Here is a 22,939-nt window from a genome sequence, read left to right as displayed (position 1 = left end):
CCTAAAGGGGCGGGGGAGTGGGGGAACCCACGTGACACAGATACAGGAAACCTAACCGTAGTGGGCTGTCTCCGTCTCGTTTCAAATAAAACGTCTCTTCGACTGTCCTTTAAAGTTGACCGTTTGTCGGTCGCATTGAGCTCCAGAGCCAGCTGTATGAGCTTGTTGTGACAGGAGCCATGGCCCTGCTGTTGTCGGTGCTGAGGACGGCTGGGGGTCGGGTCCCCGGGGCTCGGGTCCCCGGGGCTCGGGTCCCTTCACGACGCTACAGCAGCAGAACTTCGTCGTCGCAGTTCCTGCATGAGAGCGTCGTGCCGACGATGCATTACCAGAAGAGTTTACCCAGGTAAGGCTGGAGTCCAGGTTTGATCTAACATCATCTAAACTACATGAAAACCTGGTCGAAGAACGCTTTGGTACATGGTACACGAGAAATGACGAGTGGAAGTGGCAATTTGACGGAAATAAAAGAAGGTGACATTATAAATGAGAGAATGTGGGTAAAAGGGCACGCTTTCTTTAAAATCGATGACCACTAGGGGGTGCTGTACAGCACAGTTTGAAATTACATGCAGCGAGTCCGAAATGCCTTACTAAACAGTACTGAAAAAGTATACTTAAGTTCGGCACACTATAAATATGTAAATATCAGTAGTATGCATTAATTTGGACGTACTACTCAGAAACACACGGCAGGTGGGAGGGGGGGGGGGGGGGGGGGGGGTGTTACTATGGTAACAACTCCTGTCACAGCAGCACCGCAGCAGCACCGCTCCGCTCTTTCCCCTTTATCCTGGTCCAAACAAGATGACATTATATAATATTATTATATACGAATATTATATAATAATATTATTATACTTAATATTATACTCATGACATACGTATCTATGCAGCACTTAGCAACCAAACACCGCTGCATTGCATTGTGGGAAGTTTCTGCTTAGCTAGTGTCCATCAATCCACACTAATACATTTCTCCGGTATGAGTATGGATAAATCATAATATTGTGTACGTACTAATGTTTCGGACGCACTAAAAAATCTCACATACTGTTTTTGGTACTCATTAGGGTATGGAATTTCGGACGCAGCAAAAGATTTTTTTTTAATTCAAAATAAACACGTTAAAGATAAATGACATGTTTGATTTGAGCTGTGTCCTGCTGTTGCCTAGACTACCCATCCCGAAGCTGGAGGAAACCATCCCGAGGTATCTGGCTGCTCAGAGACCTCTGCTGGATGATGATCATTTCAGGTGAGTCCCAACAGAACACCACCGATCTGATTATTGACTGCTTTCCAGTGGAATGTAGCTTCCTTTATTGTTTCCCTTCAGAACAACACAGACGATTGCTCTGGATTTCCAGAACGGTGTGGGGAAACAGTTGCACCAGGCACTGGTGGCCCAGGACCAGAACAACAAGCAGACCAGCTACATCTCGGGTGGGTGTGTCTTTCTGAGCATCACCTTGCTGACGGAGGATCTCAAATGTACTGGGTTAATGCAATCCGTTTGACCCATCTCCCCTCCAGATCCGTGGTTTGACATGTATCTGTCAGCGCGGGACTCCGTGGTGCTGAACTTCAACCCCTTCATGTCCTTCACTCCGGATCCTAAGAAAGAGTACGACGACCAGCTGGTGCGGTCAACCAACATGGTGTGTTCAGCTGTGCGCTTCATGAAGACGCTGCAGGCAGGCCTACTGGAACCCGAGGTGTTTCACCTGAACCCAGCAAAGAGCAACACAGACACATTCAAAAACCTGATCCGCTGGGTGCCCTCTTCCCTGTCTTGGTACGGAGCCTATGCTGTGAATGCATATCCTCTGGATATGTCTCAGTACTTTCGCCTCTTTAATTCAACCCGCATTCCCAAACGAGGGAAAGATGTCCTCTTCACTGATGAGAAAGGCCAGCATGTTCTCGTATTGAGGAAAGGCAACTTGTATGTATTCAATGTTGTAAACAGAGATGGTAATTTGGTGGAACCTGCAGAGATACAGTCCCACTTGAAGTACATTCTGTCTGACTCGGCACCAAAAGCTGCCCACCCACTGGGCGTCCTGACCAGCGAGAACAGGGATGTTTGGGCTGGACTGAGGGACAGGCTGGTTGCTGCTGGAAATGCTGAAAATGTGCATCTGATCGACAGCGCCCTGTTCTGTCTCTGCCTGGATGACGAGAGCATGCGAGACCACATCCACATCTCCCACAACATGCTGCACGGCGACGGCTGCAACCGCTGGTATGACAAGTCCTTCAGCATCATCGTGACCAAAGATGGTCAGGCAGCCATTAATTTTGAACACTCGTGGGGGGATGGAGTAGCTGTGCTCCGCTTTCAGAACGAGATCTTTCGAGACACGACGGAGCAGCCGCTCGTCCACCCGGGCTCTGCTGCTCTGGCCGTGGACTCGGCCTCTGCCGTGCGCAGACTCACCTTCAACCTCGACAGTGAGCTGCAAAACGGCATCAAAAAAGCCAAGGAGAACTTTGATTCAGCTGTGTCCAGACTCACCATTGATGCCATAGAGTTCAAGAAGGGTGGAAAGGAGCAGTTAAAGAAGAGCAAGCTGAGTCCAGATGCTGTAGCCCAGCTAGCGTTTCAGATGGGCTTCCTGAGGCAGTACGGCCAAACGGTGGCCACGTACGAGTCCTGCAGCACCGCAGCGTTCAAGCACGGCCGGACGGAGACCATCCGGCCAGCCACGGTGCACACCAAACGCTGCTCCCAAGCGTTTGTTCACCAGCCCGGGAAACACAGCGTGGAGCAGCTGCGCGCCATGCTAGCAGACTGCTCCCAGTACCACGGCCAGCTCACCAGAGAGGCCGCCATGGGTGCGTATCCAGCAGCAGGGACGAACAACATAATGCAATAAAAAAAATGGCCATTTTCTGATTTCTTACATTTTACATGTTTATAACATTGTATTGTGTGTGAAAGGAGGGTGAGCCATATACCGTTTTTACTTTTAAAGAATCACATTTTCACGTTAGTTGCAATGTATTCTATTTTAAGTACCGGTAGTTAAAATATACCAGTTTAAAACAGTATGGCAGTTGGTCCTTCTGGTCTGTTTGTGTGGTTCTGGGTTTTTTGTAAGGGTACAATATAAATATGTAACGAAAGTCTATGGACCGACAATTCAAAGGCAATATCTGGTTTCATTAGTCAGTGTTTGAGTAAATTTAAATTTTTGTCAGTTTCAGGTTATTTCTGTGACCATTGTGGTTGGTTTCTTTCTTTAATAGATGCGCACTGACACATTTAAATTGTGTAACAAATTGCATGGTTTGGCCACATTTACAGATGCATCATGCTATACATGATATGGACCTAGTGAAAATAAAGACATACTAGTATTTGCTGCACTAACCGCTCCTCTTCCTTGGTTTACAAGGTCAAGGATTTGACCGTCACCTGTTCGCCCTGCGCTACCTGGCCGAGACGGCTGGTCAAGCTGTCCCTGACCTGTACACGGACGCAGCTTACGCCGCCATCAACCACAACATCCTCTCCACCAGCACCCTGACCAGTCCTGCCGTCACCCTGGGGGGCTTCGCTCCAGTTGTGCCGGACGGCTTCGGCATCGGTTACGGCGTCCACGACGACTGGATCGGCTGCAACGTGTCCAGCTATCCAGCTCGCAACGTCCATGAGTTCCTGCAGTGTGTCCACAAGTCTCTGGAGGACATTTTCAGTGTCTTAGAGGGGAAACCAATCACAGATTGAAAGGTCTCATCACCAAACGGCAGAGTTGTTCACAACTTTTAGTTATGTTAAGCTGGGAATAAAAACTGCTAAATTGACTACTGAGATGTTCTATGATTTGCACATGTGGTGGCAGCAGCAGGAATCTCTCCCATAGCTTTGCTGTTTGAGGTTAACGTTGTGTTCCACAATACGTCTTTGTAGCCTTTAAATACCTAAGCTCATTACAAACAGCAGCCTTTCTGTTCACAAGCACTTTCAAACATGTGAAAATAAAAAACCCACAATTTTTCATCACCCTTTATTTAGAGTACAAAATTTCAAAACAAAATATACATTGTACAAAGTGGTACTACAACAAAAACATCGCTCTTAAGTAATCATAAAAAGGAAATGGCAGATTTTAGATGGGCTTGATCTTGAAGTGTAGCCCGATCAGGCTGAAGACGAGACATTTCAGATCTTGTACCAGGTAGTAGAACACACGCAGACCTTCAGGGTCCCTGGAATTCACAGGAAATGTTCAACTCATGACGGCTAGGAACATACTGAACATACACTTCCCAGATACTTCACATAGTACTTACTTTGACTGGTTGACATCAATCAAGGAGCCAATTTTGGAAGTTGTGAATGAAATGTGCTCGTCCCCAATGACGATCTCCAACTCCTACAAGAAGAATATATAAAAAAACAAGCATTTAAAAGTCATCATGTTATTGACCTGTCAGTTTTTAAAGTGTGCCAGTTACTCTCCTTTTCCAGTCTTGTTGCCTCTGTTCTGATTTGTATGAGACATAATGCTGCAAAATTCAAAATGAGCAAATGTTTTCCATACAATGCCAATATCTGTTTCAACATTGGGTATTTTGTGTTCTATTGGTAATAAAATAAAGGTTTATGGGGTTTACTAAATCACTGCATTTGTTTTTATTTACATTTTAACCAGTGTCCTGTTTTGTGGGGACTGAGCTGCTACTGCTAACTAATCTAGCTCTGGATGAAGGAGTGAAGGTGGAGGGAGTGTAGCTCTGGATGAAGGAGTGAAGGTAGAGGGAGAGTAGCTCTGGATGAAGGAGTGAAGGTAGAGGGAGAGTAGCTCTGGATGAAGGAGTGAGTGTAGCTGGATGAAGGTAGAGGGAGAGTAGCTCTGGATGAAGGAGTGAGTGTAGCTGGATGAAGGAGTGAGTGTAGCTGGATGAAGGAGTGAGTGTAGCTGGATGAAGGAGTGAGTGTAGCTGGATGAAGGAGTGAGTGGCCGTTTGGGTCAGTGTTTGGTAGCCTGAACTGGAACCAGTGCAGAGATTAGCAGCAGAGTGACATGAGCTCTCTTGGTTGGTTGAAGACCAGACGTCCTGCTGCATTCTGGGTAATCTGTAGAGGTTTAACTGTATAACTTCCATCTGTCTTTGGGTGTTACCATGGGACAGTTTACCTTTTTACCCCTTACAGCAGTACTAAAGACAATCTTTCTTGTTAAAATATGAGTTTTTCTTTAAGGAATATTTGCTTCTGTCACACTCATGTCCATACACCTGCAAAAAACACCATGGTAACTCCAATCCTATTCCAGTTGAGTCCTTGGATAAAATATTCACTTGTGATCACCGACCTGTCTTCCCACTCTGTCAGGAGGGGGCCACAGCGCATCATCTTCCTTGGTGATTTCACTGTCGTCGATGATCCGCTTCAGCTCTTCCATCACACTTTTATGTACATATGCCTGGGTTGAGAGAATAATCACTGTTTAACCAAATGAAATGCTACTCCATTAATACCAGCCACTGACCCTTGGCTTGCATTAATGGTTCCTTTACACTAGGGGATTCCAAAGTCGGTCCTACAGGGCCGGTGTCCTGCTTGTTTTAGATGCGTCCCTTTTTTTAAATCAAACCGTGATACAAGGAGCTTGGTCATCAACAGAACTATCCAGACTTTGATGACAAGGTGGTGACGACCGTTAATTAGAATCAGGTGTGTTGATGCAGGAAACAACTAAAACATGCAGGACTGCGGCCCTTGAGGACCCACTTTGGACACCCCTACTTTACACAGTAACATTAAGCCTCCGGGACACCTAGGCGCATTTTACGCGCTTTTCACTTTTCATTTTTGGATAATTTTGGCTGAGTTCATCCATATGACATGAATTTTGGTGAGATTGTGTATTTTTATATGATCTTTTAATTTCCAGCTCAGCTCCTACAGTAAGTCTAAAATACACTCTGTAAACAACAATTGTTACACTCTGACCCCTTAGCGCAAAAAACGCGCCATTGAAACCCATTCAAACTTCAATTTTTGATCTCGCTTCCATTAAAGCATGATAAATGCATTTTATTATATCTAGGTGTCAATCTGGTCTTTTGCCTTGGAATTGATCATATTTACTACTCTGAACCAGATTACCTCATTTTTACCATATTTGGCATATGGAGAAAAAACATGCTATTTCCACTGGATGGCACCGTCACAATTCACCCCTCCCCCTCCCTTAATGTGTGTGTGTATGTACAGTTAGTATATGGGTGTGTGTGTGTATATGTGTGTGTGTGTGTGTGTGTGTGACCTTATGACATTATGAGCAAAGGCTTTCAAGTGCCACTGTTTTCATTCATTCACATCGTTTTTGTGCAGAAGTTTAGAGCCCCTCTAAGATTATTTTGTATAAATGCACACCACACACACCTACACAAGAGGTCCATAAACACAAATAAATCCAAACATGGGGCATCTTGAATCACATGGAAGGTGCAGCCATAGAGAGAATCATAACAAACTCATTCATTTCTTATTCGGCAAGATGGAGAGAGCCTATTGAGTGCACAACGCTTTGGACATAGTGATGGAGTCTGATTCTGATCGCGGGCAAGAGGAATCTGACACAGAGAACACAGATACTACAGACGAGGAACCGGTGTCTGAATCGTCTTCTGAGAGCTTGGATGTGTCCTCTGACAGTGAGGAAGATGAGACTTCCACAAGTGGGGAAATTCAGTGGCAGTGAAATTTGCTTTCATCCTTTGGACCACCGTGGATCCCTCATGGCAACGGGGAAAAAGTTAGCGGAGGAGGCTGTTCATTGAGGAGCTGGGGAAGACTCTTGTGGCTCCACAAATGGCAAGGAGACGCCACCTCCCCGCACACCAGCTGCTGCTGCCTTGGTGTTGGTGCTGAACTCAAAGGAGACCCAGGTCCAAGCTCAAGTGCAAGCCCATCCCCACACACCACCCAGAGGAGGAGGCAGTGTGTTTTGAGCACCAGCAACACACTCCTACGTCTACTCCACCTGCAGAAAGTGCGACAGTCCCATCTGCAAGGAGCACTACCAAATTGTTTGCAGCTCCTGCCTCACCTGAACTGACACACACGCACACACACACACGCGCACACGCACACACACACAGTCTCTTTCTCTCTGTCACAATTTTGTTGCTGTTATTGAATGTTATTTAGTCAGTTTTGATGTTCCTGGCTCACTGTTCCTGGTTCATTGTTTCACTTCTGGGTAAAAAAGTATGTGTTATAGCTACCTTTTGAAATGCATAAAAAATAATAATGCATGAAGATCAATGTTGCTGCTCTGTGTTCCCTGTGTTGTTCATCTAAAAACATGACATCATTACAAAAACCTGGCATTTAAAGGGTTAAATCTTTAAAAAATAATGAATATTTGATATTAATACTTAGGTCAGATATTGGTGAAACAAATTAGCTCAATAAAAGTGGAATATAATATTAATGTTTAATACGTTTTATAGCTACCTTATGAAAAGCGCGTTTTTTGCGCTAAGGGGTCAAAGTGTGAGTATTTGACACTGCACAAAAAATAATAATGCATGAAAATCAATGTTGCTACTCATCATTGACATATCCAAGGCTGTAATAACCCAAAACAAAAAAATCTACTTTGCATGTAGTATATTGAAAATAATTCAATTTTTCAGTTTTTTTCATCTAAAGACATGGTGGCCTCGTGACAAAAACCTGGCATTTAAAGGGTTAAATCTTTAACAAATCATGAATATTTGATATCAATACTTAGGTCAGATATTGGTGAAAGAAATTAGCTCAATTAAAGTAGAATATAATATTAATGTATAATATGTTTTATAGCTACCTTATGAAAAGCGCGTTTTTTGCGCGAAGGGGTCAAAGTGTGAGTATTTGACACTGCGCAAAACATAATAATGCATGAAAATCAATGTTGCTACTCATCATTGACATATCCCAGGCTGTAATAACCCAAAACAAAAAAATCTACTTTGCATGTAGTATATTGAAAATAATTCAATTTTTCAGTTTTTTTCATCTAAAAACATGGTGGCATCGTGACAAAAACCTGGCATTTAAAGGGTTAAATCTTTAAAATATAATTAATATTTGATATCAATACTTAGGTCAGATATTGGTGAAACAAATTAGCTCAATAAAAGTGGAATATAATATTAATGTTTAATACGTTTTATAGCTACCTTATGAAAAGCGCGTTTTTTGCGCTAAGGGGTCAAAGTGTGAGTATTTGACACTGCACAAAAAATAATAATGCATGAAAATCAATGTTGCTACTCATCATTGACATATCCAAGGCTGTAATAACCCAAAACAAAAAAATCTACTTTGCATGTAGTATATTGAAAATAATTCAATTTTTCAGTTTTTTTCATCTAAAGACATGGTGGCCTCGTGACAAAAACCTGGCATTTAAAGGGTTAAATCTTTAACAAATCATGAATATTTGATATCAATACTTAGGTCAGATATTGGTGAAAGAAATTAGCTCAATTAAAGTAGAATATAATATTAATGTATAATATGTTTTATAGCTACCTTATGAAAAGCGCGTTTTTTGCGCGAAGGGGTCAAAGTGTGAGTATTTGACACTGCGCAAAACATAATAATGCATGAAAATCAATGTTGCTACTCATCATTGACATATCCCAGGCTGTAATAACCCAAAACAAAAAAATCTACTTTGCATGTAGTATATTGAAAATAATTCAATTTTTCAGTTTTTTTCATCTAAAAACATGGTGGCATCGTGACAAAAACCTGGCATTTAAAGGGTTAAATCTTTAAAATATAATTAATATTTGATATCAATACTTAGGTCAGATATTGGTGAAAGAAATTAGCTCAATTAAAGTAGAATATAATATTAATGTATAATATGTTTTATAGCTACCTTATGAAAAGCGCGTTTTTTGCGCGAAGGGGTCAAAGTGTGAGTATTTGACACTGCACAAAAAATAATAATGCATGAAAATCAATGTTGCTACCCATCATTGACATATCCCAGGCTGTAATAACCCAAAACAAAAAAATCTACTTTGCAAGTAGTATATTGAAAATAATTCAATTTTTCAGTTTTTTTCATCTAAAAACATGGTGGCATCGTGACAAAAACCTGGCATTTAAAGGGTTAAATCTTTAGAAAATCATGAATATTTGATATCAATACTTAGGTCAGATATTGGTGAAAGAAATTAGCTCAATTAAAGTAGAATATAATATTAATGTATAATATGTTTTATAGCTACCTTAAGAAAAGCGCGTTTTTTGCGCGAAGGGGTCAGAGTGTAACAATTATTAAAAGGTGTCCCGGAGGGTTAAACTGAATATCTGAAAAACTATGTCGTCATTTTATGGTTCTAATATCCCCAAAAGTTTGAGTTTCACCAAGATGTTGGAGATCTGCAGTGTGTGATGACAAGTGCCATCTACTTTGCTGCAGTCTGCTGAGGGAGCAACTGAAAGGTCAGTATCCCATCAGAGACTCCAGCAGCACTGGCCACATTTACATGATGGAACCCTGGCCAAGAACAGAAAACCAGACAAAATATCTGTATCTGTACAGGGTTCAGACACATTTTAACCAACACATTTCCATGACTTGGCAGCAAGTTTCCATGACTATACATGACCTCTAAAACATCAATGTATGAATGAAATATAGGAATAAAACTATGTAAAAAGTCACCACAGTGGAGATCTAATGACAATTATTGTGTTATACAAAATAAACATTTGTTTAAACTAATGTAAGAGGAGATTCATTTTTGTTAAGTTTATTTTGGTAATTCATGGTTCATTATTTTATAAATATATTCTGTATATTCTGATGTAAATCAGGGACTAGGTTACACTAGTCAGCATTGCGATTAGTCTGTTTTAGATTGGGTGGAGTGATACGTGTTGATGTTCTAAAATCCTACACTGTGGTGGGTCATTAAAGTACACTCCAACTCAGAAGTTGTCTCCGTTCTTTTTCTCTTACTCACGACCCAAAAAAGGATTAATTCAATAAAGTATGGCTTAACTCTACACCAGCCTTACACTAACACTGATATACCAGCAATATGTTGTAGTATATGTTGTATAGTAATCTAATACTGGAGCACTCTGCTCATACTCAAACATCACGGCCGGTATACACACACAAAATTTCTAAATAAACTTCTCATACTCATCCCAGTCTGTACATTCATTTCTTAACAAACACTTAAGTTAACAGAATGACTGAATAGCCATTTTTAATAAAGATATCTTAAGATGATGTCGGGAGCCGTTTACAGTGCTTACCTGTTGCTGTTTAGACTGCAAGTAGTGATTCAGGCTTTTGTCAAATAACATGACCTATCTTTGCTTTGACACTCGGCTTAAAGTGAGTCCTTTAAAGTCGGGTGCCAGTCCAAATGTACACAGATATGCGCATTTGCCTTCGCCACAAGCAGTGGCGAAACTACCATATATGCAGACAATGCGACTGCATAGGGGCCCGCACGTGTCCAGGGCCCGCAAGCGCAGGACCTGGGGACGTGCAGACTTTTTTTTTTTTTTTTTTTTTTTTTTGAGGTGTGTGTTTTTACATCAATGTTATGGGCTGGTTATAAAGATATATCTAGTTTAAATAAAACAATACATTTATAGATGATCTCGGATGATGCCGGTGAAGTGCGCATGTGTAACCCATATTTGCGTAGAGGAAGAGTTAGCGAGTGAGGAGAGGAAAGGAGTGAAGCCTGAATTATGGTTAAGCGTTAAAAGCGACGCAGAGGCTACGCCGTAGGGTACGGCGTAGGGTACGCGGCGACTCGCGCCGTACGTAGTGCGTCTCCGCGTACCCTACGCCGTAGGCTCTGCGTTGGTGTAACGCGGAACCATAAATCAGCCTTCAGAGTTGAATTGTTATCAGGAATTAATTAATGACTTTGCCCGGCCCGGAAAGTCAAACTGTAATGGTAAGTAATGATCTTTATTATTAATATTTGTTGTAGTGATAGTCTATCACTAGTTTGTTTGTGTTTATGCGTGTTTATGATGTTTTTATTTGGTGTGCCGCCGTGCCACCAAATTTCAATCTGTGCGCTGTGTGGGTTTATTCTCAGCTGTTGCACTGCCGGTGTTCTGTCGCACACCGGCGCACTGTGTGCGTTATGCTGTTGGTTATATGTGCTTTTTGTTGTGTTTATGCGCTATGATTGTTTTTACGTGGTGTTCTGCCGTGTCACCAAATTGCAATGTGCTTGTGTTATTGATGTGGATTTTTTTTTTAAACATATCTATCTGCGCTGTGGTTGTGTTAAGAGTTAAAGCTGTCAGTAGTGCCCGTTGTCATTTGAATGGTGATGCATCTGCTATTGCGTCAATCACAGCGTGTCTGTTTTGCATTTTGATGGGCAGGGCCCGGTTTAATGATCTTGCATCGGGGCCCGGTGCCTAGTTGTTTCGCCACTGGCCACAAGCAAATCTTGTTGCTATTTGGCCATCTGGAAACATAGCCTGGAAAAACCGTCTCATGTCTTCACATGACTTGTATGAAAAGTGAGCACTAGCTACCTTTAGCGCCCATAACACTTCTCTGAAGGTAACACTTCATTTCTGATAACATTTGAAAGTGTCCCTTGTTTGGAGGACGCGGTGGCGGTAACTGCTGCTGCAAACTGCCGGTGTCACAGTGGCCGTCTGGGGTCGGAGAAAGCTTGTGATGCGTGATGCTAGGCACTAGGGATGATACGCGTCTCGGTATAAAACCCAACCGAAAAACTAACTTAGCCGCTACAACTTTGAAAAGCTCACAATTTTTCTGTTTCCTTCTGTTCTTTTAATGATTTCTATGTATTAAATAAATGGTCTCTGCTCTTGACCAGCGTTTACTGCGTGCTGCCATCTTGAAACTTTGTTTGGAAAACCAGCCCAGCGCGGAATATAAGCGTCATGGAGACAGACGGGCGAGGGAACGAGCAGAAAGAAAGACCAGAATGAATTTAAAGCAGATTTAAAATCGGAATCAGCCACTTACTTCGGAATGGCCATTTTCATTTTGAATTAAACTTCCCATGTGAAACGCACTCAATGATCTGTGAAGCAGGACACGCCCTGGGACAGGGACTGGACACATTTGACTCAGTAGCTGCAGGAGGACACTGAACCAACATGTATATATCAATGTTAGACCGTCAGGCCCCTTCATCCCTGATTCAGCCCCACAACCACAATGCCCGGTCCACAAAGTCCTTCCTCCTGTTCTTCACAACATGTTACCATACCCACCACCTTACTTGGCAGATCATCATATTTGCACATGTAAATGTTTATCTTCTTCCACTACCAGACTTCATATTTTTGCTGACTGTTCTCACTCAAAACATGTACAAAACAAACTATCCAGAAGCATCTCAGTAATCAATACGGAAAAACATATTCTGGACCACAAATCACTCCACATTCTCTATTGTTCACTGGTTTTACCATATTTAAATTACTGTGCAGAGGTTTGGGGCAAAACTTATAAGTCTACACTACAATCACTATCAATGCTGCAAAAACGAGCCATAAGGATCATTCATAAATCCGGTTACAAACATCACACAAATTCACTCTTCTTAAAATCCAAAACATTAAAATTTACTGATCTGGTTCACTTTCAAACAGCACAAACTATGTACAAAGCTAAAAACAACATGCTTCCTGGAAATATCCCAAAAAAATTGTTTTTTAACAGAGATGGGGATTATAATTTGAGAGAGGAGAACAATTTAAAACATCTTTGTGTCCGCACAACACTCAAAACATTTACCATTTCCATATGTGGAGTGAAGTTGTGGAACAGTTTGGGTCGGAGCTCAAGCAACGTCCAAGCCGGTTCAAACAGCGGGACAAAAATATGGTTTTACAGGAAACAGGGAGGATGAAGGGCTTTGACGATCACCAGGGGTTTCCATCGTTTACTCACTAGTTTACTCACATTATTTATTTTCTTAGTTTGTAAATATCTACATATGTAATGTAAATATGTAACTATGTATATGCATGAGGAGTTGGTTCACAATATATGCAGTAGTTTGTGAATATGTGTTAAGACAGGACATTGAAATCAACTGAGGATTGTAATTACTGAGAGGGAGATATTAGGATTAAATAAGCACAAACTTCTTTCTACTACTTTTCGGACATGGTAACACTGTTTTATTTATTTTTTTGTTGTTTTGACTATTTTGACTTGTGTGTTGTTTTTATGTTTTCTCATGTTCGGAATAAAGCTTACATGAATTCATTCATTCATTGTGTTTAACAGTTACCTCTTTCCGGATCATGACGTCATTCTTGTAGTTGCTGTTGTTGGCGTACCTTAATTTACCTGCAACAAAGAGAAACTCGCTTTTTAAGGTTGAAAAGTTACGTATGTTAACATCTTCACAAACCACACAACTTACAACACACACACACACACAAGCTCTGAACAGTATTAGTAGATTTATAAGCGATAAACACTGAAAGCAGCGAGGGTTAGCGAGGGTTAACGCGTGCGCCGCCGCGGCCTAGCCGCTGCTAGCTGCTAGCTGCTAACAACGCCGGCTTCAGGGACGGAAATAAACATTCCATTTATCACTAAATATAACCAACCGTCAGGTCTGAATTCAAATTCCAGAAACTCGTGTCCAAACTTCCCCTTGTGTCCAACATAATAGCGCAGGTAGAAGTCGCTGGTGGACATTATTCACCGCTGAGCCGCCGAGAGAGAGAGCAGGAGAGAACACGCTCTGCGCATGCGCTGATTTAGAATAGGTTTCCCCGATTTCTCGTCTTGCAGGGAGTTCATGAGAAATGAAGGAACAAGAAAACTTCACGATCTCGTTAAAATCCCCCAAACCACAGAATCAAAAAACAGCCATATAATATAATTGGTTCTAAATGTATATAATATTTCTGGTTTTAGATCATTTGTTTAAAAGATTTATTGTTTAAATTTATCAACCTTGATCAATGACAGTGAATGCTGACAACAGCGTAGCATATATATATATATATATATATATATATATATATATATATATATATATATATATATATATATATATATATTTGTATAAATGTATATATATATATATATATATATACATTTATATATATATATATATATATATATATATATATATATATATGCTACGCTATTGTTGTCTTTTTTTGAATATATACATATAAGTAAATAAAGTAATTAAAGTTTGCCTGAAAGTCACCAACGAGGGGTCACACACAAATATTTCGTCGCATCTTGTTGACGTCACTGCCTCGCTAAGGAACGGTTCTACGTGCGCTACACGTGTGATTATTGTCAACTTTCAGCCATGGCTAGCTCGTTTTCACAAGAGCTTGAGGATTTATTAAATCCTTTGCCTAAATTTGCTGATCCAGAGGATGATGGCGACGAGGCGACCAAGGCCAGAGTGATCGAGAGATTCGACGAGGACGACGGAGTCGGTCTCAGTTCTCTGCGACGACGCGCTCCCCTCCCGTCCAGAGACGCGCGATACCGGGGCCAGCCTGTGTCCCGCACACAGCTCACCATGGAGACGGAAACATACACAGATGAGGACGAAGAAGGGGGAGAGGATAGATACAGTGAAGTAGATGAAACAGAAGATCCAGTGGAGAGTGAAGAGATCGATATCGCCTTTCCTCAACAACTGGATTTCCAGAAAGTTACAGAGGGCTTGGATGAGCTGGGAGTGAGTGAAGGAGAGCAGGACACGGGTGAAGGAGAGCAGGACACGAGTGAAGGAGAGCAGGACACGGGTGAAGGAGAGCAGGACACGGGTGAGGAGTCTGATGACAGTGAGGAGGAGGATGGGCAGGACGGGCTGACCATCTGCACACTTTCCCAAAATAAAGTGGATGAGGAGGTTGAAAAAGGAAAAGCTGTGAAAAACCAGCTGTCCTTGTGGGACCAGCTTCTTGAGGGCCGAATTAAAATCCAGAAAGCTCTGGTGCTGGCCAATCAACTTCCACAGCCACAGACCTTCCCAGACTTCCAGAGGAGAGGTGGAGCGGAGCTCCCGGGGGCTCTGAAGACCACGCACAAGGCTGTGAAAGCTCTGCAGAGGTCCCTGCTGGAGCTGCACGGCCAGCTGCTGCTGCAGAACCCCGACACCAGGGGGGTTCCTGAGGGGAAGCTGCAGGCTCACAAAGGAGATGAGATGGTAACTAGTGATGATGATGATGATGAAGAGGACATGAGGGCAGCTCAGGATTCTGGAGCTACCAAACGAAAAGTGGATATGGCAGAGTACCCTGTTGTCATGGCGAAGCGTTTTGCTGCTTTTGATCCTTATTGCAGCACTGTGTTACAAAAGTGGGATGATAAAACTAAGCTGACTATTGGCAAGAGCAGCAAAGGTTTTGGGGCATTTGAGAGAAACATTCTGAGCCAGGTGGAGCAGGTGCTGGTGGACCGGGAGAGGCTGGTGCGGCGCACCCAGACCCGGCGCTCCGAGTACTCAGTCCTGGGCAAAAAGGAGCTGTCGTCCGTTCTTGCAGTGGGAGAGGTTGAAGGACAACAGCTGAAGGCAAACATGCATTTAAAAGATGTGGATAAGGATATCTTTGATGATGATGACTTTTACCACCAGCTCCTCAGAGAGCTGATTGAGCGCAAGACAAGTGCAACAAACTCCAACAATCAGGTGGCCATGGGCAGGCAGTGGTTGGCCATTCAGAAACTGCGCAGCAAGATCAAGAAAAAAGTAGATACCAAAGCCAGCAAGGGGCGGAAAGTCCGATTCCACATCCACAGCAAGTTGGTGAATTACATGGCACCTATGGACTACAGCTCTGTGAGCGACGAGGCGCGGGACGAACTTTACCGGAGCCTCTTCGGCTCCCAGAGCAGCTCACACGCCAAGTGATGGCAACACAGCAACTAGGGTTTAAACTAAACTGCTCAGCTTATAGAGGCATGAAGAAACGAGGTGGAAATAGGCAGGAGCAGCCTCTGCTAACCATGAATGATATCTAAAGACTGAGTGACACTTTTGACGTGACTTTGATAGAAATAAGTAAACTGTGACTGACTATGGAAAGAAAAGCGATGACTGTGTTCCTTTTCATATGATCCAGTTAGGGTTAAAGTCATTCATAAACTGGATGGCTTTTCTTTCTTTCAAAGAACAATATGCGAGGTGAACACTGTAATGTTTTAAACAGAGAGAAATAAATGAATCATAAAATGAAACAGAAGTTTGGTATTTCTGTCAGTTTAACTGTCAAATTATTATTTACTAAAGTCATCGGTTCAGATGGATGCTCCATAATGTGTTGACTGCATGTTTAGGTAAATTTACCTGTTATATAACTTCCTCTTAAGTCTCAGACTTTTTTTCTCAAACTTTTTCATTAATTTTCAAATGAAAGGAAAGCTCCCAGTACAAGTACGTCCTTCCTTCAGCAGGTTCTGGGAGGTATGGTCCACTGCAGCTTATCTGAACATCCGCTGGAGTAACAGGAGGATTTCCCCTCAGAAGATATTGGAGTAGCAGAGCCGTTACAATGACACGCTCATGCTGCTGTTTGGTTTTCTCTGAATGTCCAGCAAAGTGAAAACTCCAAGTTCCACAACCTTCCTCAGGTGCCCCAGCGTGACACCTGGGTCACGCTGGGGACGTGTCCTTTCAGAGGGAAACCCACAGGACGGGCTCTGACGGAGCCGGGACAGGTACCTGGACTAAAAGTTACTGTTTTAAGTGTTTAAAAGAGATAAATACATTACCACCTATTTTGGCTGAATGAACCCAAACAACTAACAACCAAAACAGTAAAAGCACAGCTATGCAAACGTCAGTGATTTATTCATATTGTTGCAGGGAGAGCTAACCCAGCCATATACCCACCAAACATCTTCACACAACAATTTCATTGTTTTTGCACAAACTCAGGGATCTGCCAGTGATGTCTGAGATGAGGCTCCTGCTGCGGAAGCAGAGCAGATCATAGACATATACATGTATATATATGTCTATGGAGCAGATACGTTCCTCTGCAGTTCTGTGCAGGTCTCCTGGGGCCTCATGGACACAGACTGCCTGGATTTCACTGGGAATCCTTGTGTGGAAATATGGTGTATGAAAAAAAATTCAGATGTTCAAAACTGTGCTTACACCCAAATCCACCCACGTTTCTTTCAACATCACAATCAACGTGGAATTGAGTATTCATGAGGGAGAACAGTCCTCCGTGTCTCCTCCCTCAAGTAGATCCATTTGAATCTGATAATGAGGATAAATATCCATTAAAAACCGCTCATCCTGACAAGAAACTTGCAAAAACAAGTAAAAAAAAAAAAAAAAAAAAAAAAACTTTGCCTGTGATCTGGAGACACTCCTGTCAGAAGTCGAGGCTGGAAAAATAATTTATTTGGAGGCATTTCTTCCGATTTAAACTGTAAAAGAGAGGGAAACACGCTGTAGTTGTTGACCGCATTGCATTATGGGTATTGTTGTTCTTTGCTTTGTGTTGCTCCGGGAAGAGTTGTGGTTTATTATGATCGTAAGGGTTTGTGATTGTTAATATTTAGCATTAGTGCATCATTACACTCTCCTTTTTTGTTTGTATTTTAAGAACCGACACTAGAACTTAAATTGGTGGATGAAAAACGGCTCCTCGTTCCACTTTACATACTACCGGATTAAGCCCAAGGTACATATGTATTTCGGGGGCGAATAATATACTTGCTAATAGTACTAATACTAATGCCCCCCCCCCGCACAGACCAGCATGCGGCAGGACTAAAGGCTGATTTATGGTTCCGCGTTACACCAACGCAGCTGCTACGCGGAGATGCGCGCCGTACGGTGCGCGTCGCCGCGTACCCTACGCCGTAGGCTCCGCGTCGATTTAACGCGGAACCATAAATCAGGCTTAAGAGCTCTGGTTGAACGGCCTGACAAACCATCTCTGATCGCTGTTTTCTTTACCGAGATCACAAGAAAAGCAGAGAAGTGGTCTCCTCTCCATCCCGTGTTTCTGTCTTGTTTATTTATCTTTATTCCACAAGGTTGGTTGGTTTATTAAACTACTGCCAAATATTTAATCACTTTTCTAACTCTGGCTCTGCTTACTGCCCCACCCCCCACTACAGAGCACTGTACAATAAAACCTCCAGAACCAGTTTCTTCCTCCAAGCTGTTGCTCTGATCAATTCTCATTCCTCCCATCAACATGAACCTGTGTAATAATCCCACCTCCACACCTTTACACTTGTCTTTTCCACCTGTTCTAACATACTTGACCCTTGTCCAGTGTCCAGTCCGGCCTTCTTGTGTTTCCTGCAGCTGTCTGAGACGGAGACGGAGCACGTCCCTGGTGAGATGAAGCAGCACCGATCCGTCCGTCCTCACGGTTCCAGGGCTGGCAGCACCGATCCGTCCGTCCTCACGGTTCCAGGGCTGGCAGCACCGATCCGTCCGTCCTAACGGTTCCAGGGCTGGCTTTATTCAGGAAAAGGCCATAGAAAGAAGAAAGAAGGGGCCGCTCAGCGATGCAGACCTGGGCCAGGGCAGGGGGCGTAGTGGTTCCCTAAGTTTGGATTATTCACAATTCTTTGCTCTTCAGTGTTTACCTCCATGTTTCAGACGCATCGTAGTGATTCTGATTAAGAGCAAAAATACAACTCAATCATCGTTATACAAGATGTACAACATGATGTAAAGTCCCATTCAGTGCAAATACAAGTCTAACTAAAAGGCACTTTTCCTGTATACAAAGAAAAAAAAAGAGACAATTGCAAATAAATAAGACTGGTGTTAAAACAAAGAGTGTATGAGAGAACTGGTCCTACTGAAGCTGAGCATCATTGATGGTTGTTCAATAGAAACATTCAAACCTTTGCTCTAGCAAACCACGCCTGCTTTACACTTAATAAAACCAATGCTTTAAATAATTATCCTGCACGCAATAAATACATAACAGAATTCAAATCTAAAACTTTAGTGTGCTTTCTTTCCCAGAATTGAACCGGGAGAAGGTGAGATTTGAGCCTGAAACCAACACAAACACCCACACATGTGGCCCAGCGGGAGGGAGGGGGGTCTTCTCTTCCCACTAACTCTGCTCCTTTGCCCTCAGACACTTGTCAATCACCAAGCACGACAGAACAAACATGGAAACAACCACAATCTTTATTATTCTCCAAAATATTACACAGGTTTTACATATCACCTGTTTGTGAAAGTGAGAAAGCTAAAGGAGGGACTGTGGAAACCAGCACCGTGGGCCGACGATGCAGCGGACCCGGGACCTCCGGAGGCTCCGGGGGGAGCGGGGGCTGGTCTAGGCCTGGACTAGGCCTGGACTAGGCCTGGCTGGCCTGCTGCATGATGACGGAGCACAGACTCAACATCTGCAGATATTCATCTGCTCCGTCGGACAGACACTTACTCACAACCTGGAACACAAAACACACACTTTCAGGGGAAAAATCATCCACATTAAACCTGGAACAGGAGCAGCTGGAGATGGAGATGGAACCAGGACCAGAACCAGGACCAGGACCAGAACCAGGGCCTCGCACTTGGTACGTCCAAGAAAGTTCACTCCATTCTCTTAGGCCGCGTTCAGACTGCAGGCAAATCTGATTCCTTCTCATGTCCGATTTTCAGGGCTGACTGTCCACACTGTTTTTAGCAAGTGTCCAAATCGCATCTTGCTTTGTTGAGACTGGGCCACATCATTGACCGATCTGACGGGTTGCCGTAGCAACGACGTCGGAGCGGAGGCGTCACCCGGCGCGTGTATTGTGTGACATCATGTAATTGCGACACGGGTCTGGTCTGGCGTGGCGAAGAGTGACGTCACGGACAGTCCAAACCCATCTGAGTGTTTGGAGCTGTTCAGACTGAGACGATATGAAACTACCTCCGGGAGGTGGTTTGATCATGCGGTTTGGGACTGTTCAGACTTCAAAAGATTCATCCAGTTTCAATCTGGATGGGCTAAAAATGGGATATTGGCTGGCAGTCTGAACGCGGCCTAAAAGCAGCAGAATGTTCCAGCCCTGAACACTGAGACCCTGCTGAAGGGAAACACTTAGGGCCCGATTTACTAAAGGTTTGCGTGTGTTAAAACCTGTGCAAACTTGACATCACCCGCAAACCAAAGTGCCAGCTGATCTACTAACAGCGTGCAAAGAGGATTGCTTCTCTGAAATGCGCTAAATTGCACACGCAATTCAGTTAGTACTTTTGCCCTGATGAATAATCAATATGGGGCGTACCCGCCAGAGAGCGCTAAATACTGGGAGGGGAAGATGCAAATTGCTCCATTTACCACACGCTATGAGATTTACCAAGCCTGAAAGTAATTGCGTGTATTGTGATTGCGTCTGTATTTAATACGTTCGAAAGGAAGGTGCTAATCTGCTGCTGCTGTTATTGTGGCAAGGAGGCGACATCCAAAATCAAAGAATACGCAGAGAGAGAGTCTTTATTCTGCTGCATGCTATTTTAAAAATGGTTGCACAAGTTTTATTAAAGGCCACTTGTTCTTTAGTTCTCCGCCTTATATCTTGCCACCTTCTCTTAATGTGCCCCCCTCCACTCGCCCACAAGCAGGCCAAGCCTTTGTGCCAAAACTTTGTATTTTATTGATTACTTATCTTATTGAACGTGAAATCATCCTTCGTAAATTACATTTAATTAAAACCCGTGCTTATTAATCACAAAACACAGGTTAAACATCATGACCAAATCCGCTCCGACCCGCTGTGTCAGGATCAGCGCAGAGACTGCAGCTTCGCCTGAATTATGGTTCTGCGTTAAATCGACGGCCATATGATGGTCCCGTCTGTCACACATTTACTGTCAGTGTTTGCTATATAATATTTGCAATATACTGTGGACATTTGAATAAAAACTTAACTCATAAATAGATCAAAGCGCTCTCCAGCTCTGTGTCTGATTGTCTTTTTCTCCTCAGATCATGCCGAGCACCGCCGGGTCACGTAAACCCGACCAATTCAATATTAAAATCAAATTCGGTCCTGTGGCCCGTTTTTCTATTTCGTATTTTTGATCTTTGCCTAAAATTGAAATATGAAAAACCAGACGTTTTTCCGTTTTTTGTGTTACCAAATGCATTTATTCTATCGCAGGTTTTCTCCGATATTGCGTTTCTTTTGGTAATGTTTAAATTTATTTGTAGTTCATTAATGTGTTTATTTGCCTCTTCCACTAATATCTCTAACTCCAACTCGTCAAATTTCATTTTGCGCTTGTGACTTGTGACTGTGCTTTCCATCCACTCTCCATGGCGCAGATCTGCGCTCGCAAACCTTAAGACACGCAACACCTCATTTAAATACTGCTGTTTGCACCTGTTATCAATTGCGCACACAATCTTAGTTGATCACTCGCAAACCACACACAAACAGCACGCGCAAACTTTTTCAGTGCACACGCAATTTAGTACTCTTTATTTAGGATCTTAGTAAATCGGGCCCTTACAGTACAATCAGTGCTTTACATGGCAACTTTAATTCCTCTTTAATTCACAATTAAAATTAAATCAGATTTAAAATGATTAAAAATGACCATGTAAACACCTAATTCTGAATGAAAATGGCCATTCCGAATTTTTATTCCGATTTTAAATCTGAATAGAATAATTCTGCGATCATGTTTACACTGATTCCTCTTTAAATTAATCCCGGTCTTTCTTTCTGCTCGTTCCCTCGCCCGTCTGTCTCCATGACGCTGTTAGGATTTCATGAAAATCGTCAAGAGGTCGAAGAGTCTAACACTGGTGGTTTTCTCTATATATGCAAAGTAATCTCCTATTCAGCAGTTCAGCTAGGGCAGCTGCCTTCATGTAGTCACGGAGTCAGCCTCAGTAGACGGCTCGACTGCTTGCTTTAGATGCAGATGTCAGATAGTTCAAATACATACCATTTGTTAAGAAAAGACAATGGAGAGAAACAGATGTTTAGCATTGGGTGGTCTTATCTGCGTCCTGGGGTGGCACCCCAGGTGAGAGAAATAACAAAGGAGATAGAAGTGACACGTTTGGGGGTCTTTTCCCATTCCCTCCACCAATGAAATTCACTTGCAAAGAACACCCCCCTTTAGAGTATAAATTCAACTGGACTCATGAAAACGTCATGCATTTCTCTCCGACCCACATGGTCTGACAGAAGTGTACCTCCGGCCGGAAAAACCTTGTGCTTGACATGATTAAAAGTTGTATTAACCTGTGATTCCATTCCACTAGTCTTTCTTGGTTCTCCAGACAAAAGAACACGTATCTTTCAACGCTTATATTCCACGCTGGGCTGGTTTTCCAAACAAAGTTTCAAGATGGCAGCACGCAGTAAACGCTGGTCAAGAGCAGAGACCATTTATTTAATAAATAGAAATAATTAAAAGAACAGATGGAAACAGGAAACATAAACATTGTGAGCTTTTCAAAGTTGTAGCAGCTAAGTTAGTTTTTCTTCCGGTAGTTTAACTTCCGGTCCGCCCCCTATCCAATCAGAACCTTCCCAACCCCCAGACCTGTAGAGGAATTGGAGAAAGACCATCAAACGTGTTTTCCATGTAAACCTCAATTCAGAATTACTATTTCCATGTAAACTCGAAGGAACAATTCTGAATTATTTAATTTGGAATAATTCATTCATAATTAAAGAACACCATGTAACCGTGGCCATTGACTTCAAAATAACGTACATGTCACAGGCTGAAAGAGACACGAGAAAAACTATTAAACCACACAATTCATAATTAATATACTCACACATATATACAGATACAGATATAATACACACACATTTTGTACCATATTCTGTTCTTTTTTTAAGCAGTATGCAGTTTCAGAAGCAGCGCACGAGTGCTTTCATGCACTTTCCTGAGCTGACTGCTCTGTGATTCTGCAGCTTTAGAGAAGGTATGAGTTGTT

General features: G+C 42.6%; 4 protein-coding genes across 5 annotated transcripts in view; 2 read left to right on the top strand and 2 right to left on the bottom strand.

Annotated features, from left to right (window-relative positions):
* The first annotated feature begins 25 nt into the window (after positions 1-25).
* On the top strand, positions 26-4,630 carry cpt2 (carnitine palmitoyltransferase 2). Its single transcript, XM_061737352.1, has 5 exons — positions 26-346; positions 1,178-1,258; positions 1,340-1,446; positions 1,537-2,841; positions 3,405-4,630. The coding sequence occupies exons 1-5, from the start codon at positions 180-182 to the stop codon at positions 3,734-3,736; spliced, it is 1,992 nt and encodes a 663-aa protein (XP_061593336.1). The 5' UTR covers positions 26-179; the 3' UTR covers positions 3,737-4,630.
* Positions 4,003-13,777, bottom strand: magoh (mago homolog, exon junction complex subunit). Its single transcript, XM_061737353.1, has 5 exons — positions 13,622-13,777; positions 13,297-13,355; positions 5,328-5,438; positions 4,303-4,385; positions 4,003-4,218 (listed from the first exon to the last, which is right to left on the bottom strand). The coding sequence occupies exons 1-5, from the start codon at positions 13,710-13,712 to the stop codon at positions 4,119-4,121; spliced, it is 444 nt and encodes a 147-aa protein (XP_061593337.1). The 5' UTR covers positions 13,713-13,777; the 3' UTR covers positions 4,003-4,118.
* Positions 13,778-14,285: 508 nt separating this feature from the next.
* On the top strand, positions 14,286-16,206 carry aatf (apoptosis antagonizing transcription factor). Its single transcript, XM_061736957.1, has one exon. The coding sequence runs from the start codon at positions 14,344-14,346 to the stop codon at positions 15,898-15,900; it is 1,557 nt and encodes a 518-aa protein (XP_061592941.1). The 5' UTR covers positions 14,286-14,343; the 3' UTR covers positions 15,901-16,206.
* Positions 16,207-19,151: 2,945 nt separating this feature from the next.
* The window catches only part of rfc4 (replication factor C (activator 1) 4), a 35,485-nt gene continuing 31,697 nt past the window's right edge, over positions 19,152-22,939 (bottom strand). For both annotated transcript variants that reach the window (XM_061737350.1, XM_061737351.1), the window contains one exon: positions 19,152-19,433. In XM_061737350.1, the coding sequence (XP_061593334.1) occupies positions 19,341-19,433 (93 nt within the window). In that variant the 3' untranslated portion in view covers positions 19,152-19,340. The remainder of the gene's footprint in view (positions 19,434-22,939) is intronic.

Source organism: Cololabis saira, chromosome 13, assembly GCF_033807715.1.
Source record: "Cololabis saira isolate AMF1-May2022 chromosome 13, fColSai1.1, whole genome shotgun sequence".
Classification (NCBI taxonomy): domain Eukaryota; kingdom Metazoa; phylum Chordata; class Actinopteri; order Beloniformes; family Belonidae; genus Cololabis; species Cololabis saira.
The sequence above is the reverse complement of the archived record's forward strand: the minus strand, read 5'-3'. Positions and strand labels throughout refer to the sequence as shown.

Bases quoted from the DNA above. Each gene is read 5' to 3' on its own strand.
- cpt2 (XM_061737352.1), top strand. From the start codon at position 180: ATGGCCCTGCTGTTGTCGGTGCTGAGGACGGCTGGGGGTCGGGTCCCC. The intron at 1,259-1,339 runs GTGAGTCCCAAC...GTTTCCCTTCAG, and splicing joins CTGGATGATGATCATTTCAG to AACAACACAGACGATTGCTC. The intron at 1,447-1,536 runs GTGGGTGTGTCT...TCTCCCCTCCAG, and splicing joins GCAGACCAGCTACATCTCGG to ATCCGTGGTTTGACATGTAT.
- magoh (XM_061737353.1), bottom strand. From the start codon at position 13,712: ATGTCCACCAGCGACTTCTACCTGCGCTATTATGTTGGACACAAGGGG. The intron at 13,356-13,621 runs GTTGGTTATATT...TCTTTGTTGCAG, and splicing joins ATTTGAATTCAGACCTGACG to GTAAATTAAGGTACGCCAAC. The intron at 4,386-5,327 runs GTCGGTGATCAC...TTCTTCTTGTAG, and splicing joins CTGACAGAGTGGGAAGACAG to GAGTTGGAGATCGTCATTGG.
- aatf (XM_061736957.1), top strand. From the start codon at position 14,344: ATGGCTAGCTCGTTTTCACAAGAGCTTGAGGATTTATTAAATCCTTTG.